General features: G+C 44.8%; 1 protein-coding gene across 1 annotated transcript in view; it reads right to left on the bottom strand.

Annotated features, from left to right (window-relative positions):
• Nucleotides 1-969: 969 nt before the first annotated feature.
• NMNAT3 (nicotinamide nucleotide adenylyltransferase 3) overlaps nucleotides 970-6,000 on the bottom strand; it is a 114,888-nt gene continuing 109,857 nt past the window's right edge. The window contains exon 6 of the mRNA XM_061192772.1: nucleotides 970-1,906. Within this exon, the coding sequence (XP_061048755.1) occupies nucleotides 1,563-1,906 (344 nt within the window). The 3' untranslated portion in view covers nucleotides 970-1,562. The remainder of the gene's footprint in view (nucleotides 1,907-6,000) is intronic.

Here is a 6,000-nt window from a genome sequence, read left to right as displayed (position 1 = left end):
GAGCTAGTTAACATCACCCAGCTTGCTGTGCCAGCTTTTGGGCAGGGCTGTTTGATTCCTATTCCCCTGAATTATCAGGGTCCTTAGGAAGTTCTTGAGGGCAGAGCTCATCAGGGTGGGGGGATGGCCAGCAGCTTTAGAGGTTGCAGGCGTGGAAGTCTGGAGACTCCCACGGGATGGCCCCACTACTCTCCATGCAGGAAACCCTGATTTCCTACTTCACTCATGTCCATCCTGACACACCTGCAGACACTAGGATATATTTGGGGAGATACTAGATTCTTCCCACTGACCCTTTGCGTTTCTGCATGATTAAATTTGTAGCAAAGATGAACCAGGGTAAAATCCTGGAGAAGTAAATTCTAAATGAGTTCAGTCATTTGGTCAGCAAGTGGAAAGAGTAAACTCAAACAGAGTTCGGCTAGTCAAAACCTCTTCCTAATCGGGAGTGGAAGGAAAAATCCTGAACACACACACCAGCTCCTGTGGGCAACTTTCGGGGCTCACCAGAACACAGCCATCAACCCAGAGCTTAGAGAACCATTTGCTTCGTGTTGGAAAGCAATTGCTTCCTCCACAGCTGGTACCCGGGAATGGAAACTTTTAAATTCATGCCAGTTCGATTGGAACAGTAGCAAATTTCATGGAGTAGCTAAAAAGAAAAGCAACACCTGGTACATCAGGCATTAATAATATAAGAAAAAAGAGAAACTTTTCATTAGTGCTTTTTGATGTCAATTTATTATTTATCCCTTCGCCAATATTCAAACAGGCAGGCAGTCATAAAACATTCAAAAAGATCTTCTAAAACAGTCAAGGCATCTGTTTTACCTCCATTCTTTTTTAGAAACCTGGAAATCAGGAGCCCTGGCATTTATAGAATAGCTGTGTTTAAAAAATATATATATATATATGTATTGTATCAAAAATATTGTTTGAGGATCACTACCTGCAAAGATTTTAGGTTAAATTTTATCAATGGCCAGTAGGCAGGCAGACTACGGTTTGTAAAGGAAGATTCAATGTCAATCAGCAAAGTGTTGCTTCCAAATTTTGGACTCCTCCATGAGCATTACTTTGTGGAAACAAGGCATTGACAAAGCCCACTGTTTGGTAATCAGCATCCTGTCAAGTCTCTCCAATCAAGACCCGCAAGCTGCACCTGGTCCTAGTTAAAAAATGCTTTGTGGGCAATTCTGATCTGACCCTCAGGGGCCCCCTGCCATGTGCAGAACTGCCTTCAGTGTGCAGCCATAACTACCATCTACAAAATAAGAAGGCCTCTTCATCCAGAGGTTCTGAGAGCTTTTGTCTAAACCTAATGACCTGCCACACCACTTTAACTTCTGTGATAAATGTCCATCCTCGTGATGTAAACATTTGCTCCTCCCTGAAGAAGGTATCTCTTCCTGGGACAGAAGATGCCTCACAAACAAAATCATTGTTGAAACAAACCAAATGAAAAATGGACAAACTTAGGAAAACAAAGACTGTAAGCGCCCTGTCCTCAGGACGAGATCAGTGGAGGAGGCGGAGCTGGCCCTCCCCAGCTCGGCTAACCTTCATTCCTCTCCGGGGCTGGTGTAGAGGTCGTGCTCCTTGATGTAGGCGATGACGGCATCGGGGAGCAGGTACTTCACGCTCTGCCCTTGGCCCAGGGCCCACCTGATGTATGTGGCACTGATCTCGTTCTGCACTGGCTCCCTGGCCAGGTGGATGTTGTCCTGGTACCTTTGCAGGATGGGTGAGCCCAAGATGTACCCCTTTGGGTCGTGCCCTGCCCGGTCCACGCACACCAAGCCGAACTTCTCCACTATTTCCTGGATGTGCGTGTCTTTCCAGAGGTTGGGGGTCTGGAAGGTCTTCAAGACATCTGCCCCGCAGAGGAGCTTCAGCTCAGGCACAGCTGGAAAAACAAGGGTGGATCCCAAGAAAGTTACAGAAGGGTCATGGCCAGGAAAGATAACATCATATTCTGTTTGAAATTTTCAAAAAATGCTTTTCTTGGAATGTATGGGGAACTCAATGTCTCCGTGTTCATGACTTAAAAAGAAAAAGCATGTAAATGAATCTGAAGCTACTTCAGGGACATACAGTTGTAAGTAATACTTTAATCAATAAATCTTTTAACATTGGCAAAGTGCCAAGTAATACAAAAAAATTTTTTTTTTCAATGTTATACCATAAGGCTGTCTGTGGTTGCTGGACCCCATAGCAGAGTCCAAAGGCGGCTGTGCTGTACCTAGAACCCCGTCTTCTGATAGAAGGTGAGGTTCTTAAAGCCCTGGGACTAACAAGCCACTGCCTTTCTCAAAATCTATTTCAGCCCTAACACCTGGTATTTTTATAAGTACAATCTCATCCTAAAGGTTAATTATAAAGGATCTGTGGGTAACTAAAAGGTCTCTAAGACCCCAGCTGGTGACCTTTTCATCTGTTTTCAATAAAACAAAGCTCTAGAACAACTGATCAATGTGGCTAATCCTTTGGCATTTGTGCTACTAGAGAATGATGATTATGATGATTAAAGAATACTTAATATGTATTGGTTGTTTACTGTGGGCACTATTGCTAAGCGCTTTATGTGTTTAATCTCATTTGAGCCTCAGAGCAACCTCAGAAGGTAGGTGTTATTGTCGTGCCCACTTTGCGGAGGGGGAAACTGAGGCACAGAGCGGTGCATGACTCATTTAAGCAGAGGAGTCAGGATTTAAATGCACACAGCCAGCCTCCAGCTGGGGCATTTGAAACCGCTGGGCTCTGCCTCCGCCTGCTGGCAGGAATTGTACATGCATCACCCTGCCTGGATATTCCTGGCACCATTCCTGTTCAGGCCCCCTTTGAATGGGCTAATCGGAAAAGGAAAAACCAAGTCCATGCTAGAAGCAACGAGCAGGACCTCTAGTCCTTCTGGAAGTCAGTTCTAGCTTCAGTGAACGGCAAAGGCTGGGCTTCTAGGGCACGGGCATCTCTCAGTCACCCTGAAATCTCAGCCAGGAGGGGCTTCAGGGATACCAGCTGCTGGGGAAAACCTGATGTAAATGGTCGGTTTAGGCTCCTCTATTGTGAAACCTTTGAAGGGATCTGGACGTGGACCAGAGAGATGAGTTTACAAACGAGCACTAGACCAGTGGTGCACTGGAAAATGAGAAACTAGAGATGTCATGGACAGGTCAGAGTTCCGGCCTCAGTCGGGCACAGGCTGCTGTGGGGCTGGAGCTGAGATCCTTCTCTGGGCCTCAGTTTCCCCATCCATGAAATGGTGGCACTGAACTTGTTTACTCATTTTAAAGCAGCAGATGTAATTACAGAAACACACTTCAAACACTTTAGCAGCATAGTATTGGTATAATAAAATGATACTCAAACATTTATTAAGGCATGTATTCATGAATTCTCCATGGTTAAGAACTAGGACTCTAGTGCCAGACTTCTTAGATTCAAATCCTGGCTCTGCCATTTGACAGCTGTGTGACCTCAAGTTTAAAATGGGGATAGTAACAGTACTTATCTCATAGGATTAGAATTGAATGAGCTTATAAATGTAAAGCACTTAGAACAGTGCTTGGAACAGAGTAAGTGTGACATATGTTAACTACTGTCCGTCCGTCCGTCCATCCATCCATCCATCCATCTTTACCTACTTATCCACCAATCCATTCATCAGCACATCCATTCAGCACTTATGGAATATCTCCTAAGTACCTGGCCTTTTAAAATCAATAAAACTGTATTTAAAAATTATTCAATAACTTAGACCTTTTTTTTTTAAGTGTAAGCTTTTTTTTTTAAACTTTGGGTTTATTTATTTATTTATTTATTTGTGGCTGTGTTGGGTCTTCGTTTCTGTGCTAGGGCTTTCTCTAGTTGCGGCAAGCGGGGGCCACTCTTCATCGCGGTGCACGGGCCTCTCACTATCGCGGCGTCTCTTGTTGCAGAGCACAGGCTCCAGACGCGCAGGCTCAGTAATTGTGGCTCACGGGCCCAGTTGCTCCGCGGCATGTGGGATCCTCCTAGACCAGGGCTCGAGCCCGTGTCCCCTGCATTGGCAGGCAGACTCTCAACCACTGCGCCATCAGGGAAGCCCAATAACTTAGACCTTTTTCACTCATTTGAGCTGGTCCCATTGCTTACAACATGTATGTGGATCCAAACTACTCTGCACCTGTGAGATTTTACTCTAATTTCTTATTTATTTGACCATAGTAATGTAGCAAGAGACCACTGTTCAACCTTTCAAGCAATTGGGTTGCTGTTATGTGGTCTTCCTATGGGGGAGGTTAAATGATGTGCACTGAATTCCAGGGTCTTCTGGGGTCTGAGGCACACCACCCTGTTCCCACAGGTCAGGGATTCTTCTCCTGTGGATTTCTGTGGGAACGATTTCCACATATCCACTTCGATATTAGATATTGTTTGAATTCATTAACAATGACAGTATGGAATATGATTCACTCTGAGCCCTTGCCCAGAAGAGACAAGTACCCACGCCTGCCCCGTCCCCCAAGTCAAAGGCATGTCTGTGGGACTGGTGTGATGGCCATACGCGTCTCAGATCCCAACTCTGGGCAGTCCTGTCATCAGGCCCCCCAGAGGCATTCACATCTCCTTTTCAAATCCATTCACATCACTCTTAAAAAATCTGCATACCGAGTGACTCTGACTGTCTAAGTCCAAAGTCTGTAAGTCTGAGGTTTTGAATAAATACTGCCAATCTGATTTGTCCTAACGGTGACATAGTGACATAAATAGATGTCCGTGGGTGTTTTGGGGCAGTGTGCTTTTTGAATGGCCACAGGCTTTGGAAAGCAGATGAAGTAGAGATTAACACAGAAAGTGGGAGAAGTGCCGCCAGGACCTTTCCCTTTGAATGTCCAGTTGCCCTAACTCTTTGACATCAAAGAGCACCAGCCCTGAGGCCAGTCAACCCTGGGTTCTAATTTCAGATCTGCGAGGACCCCGGGATAGTTATAGCGGGTGGGCCTGTTTCCTCAGCTGTAGTAGGGATAATAAAGCCTCCTTTGGGAGTTATGGAAGTTGAGTGATGGAGAGAATGCAATGGAAATTTCCTGCTTAGTGCAGGCACCGAGGGTGGTGTCTGGAGCGTAGGACTTCTGGGTCTAGACAGGACACCCAAGATGAAGCCAGGTATTGGCAACTGAAGGGTGGCACCCAAATTCACCATACAAGGCCGCCTTGGAACAGTCAGTGTGAAATGGAACCAGATGAAGCGTCTGCTCTGGTTGTATGAAAGGAGAATGGGGCTGAGCTGTGCTCGGGCCCCATCAGCCAAGGCAGGGACCACATTCACAAGCGACAGAGGCGGTCTGTTAAAGGACTGAGGCATCATCCACCCCAAAGTGTGACACCCAAGCAGCCCGGGACAAGGCAATTCACACGCCTCTGGGTGAGTCCAAGGAGGACTGCATATCACAGGAGTGATGGGCAAAGCCGGGCTCCGGCGGCCAGAAAATGCTGAGCTCAGCCCCAGAGGAGAGCAGCGCATGACAAACTACACGGCACACAAAATGGTCCTTTAAAAACACGTCACTAGTAACATACAAGCGACCTCATCAAAGGCCAAACTTACGCTGAGAAAAAATCACTTGCCTTTTTTTAATTGCTCTAGTTTTTTTTTTTCTGATGACAAACATGAAATCTATGTCAATTATGGGACGTATGGAAAATACATAAGTATTTAAAGTAGAAAATAACAGCAACAATAATTCTTTCTACAAAAAACTCAATATTTTGGTGTACTTCTTTAGTCTTTTCCATTTAAACACACAAATAGATGTGAAAGTATATTTACATATTTTTATATACTTGAGATTACACAGTATTGTATCCTGATTTTTTTCCCATTCACCTCCTAAGTGTTTCTCCATATCATGAAAACCTTTTGTGTGGATTCTTCATCCTATATATACAGAACATCCTATATACATCCTATATATATATATACATCCTATATATACAGTGTAATTTACTTATACATTC

The sequence above is a fragment of the Eubalaena glacialis genome, chromosome 6 (assembly GCF_028564815.1).
Source record: "Eubalaena glacialis isolate mEubGla1 chromosome 6, mEubGla1.1.hap2.+ XY, whole genome shotgun sequence".
NCBI classification, from domain to species: domain Eukaryota; kingdom Metazoa; phylum Chordata; class Mammalia; order Artiodactyla; family Balaenidae; genus Eubalaena; species Eubalaena glacialis.
This window is presented reverse-complemented; position numbering and strand designations above follow the sequence as displayed.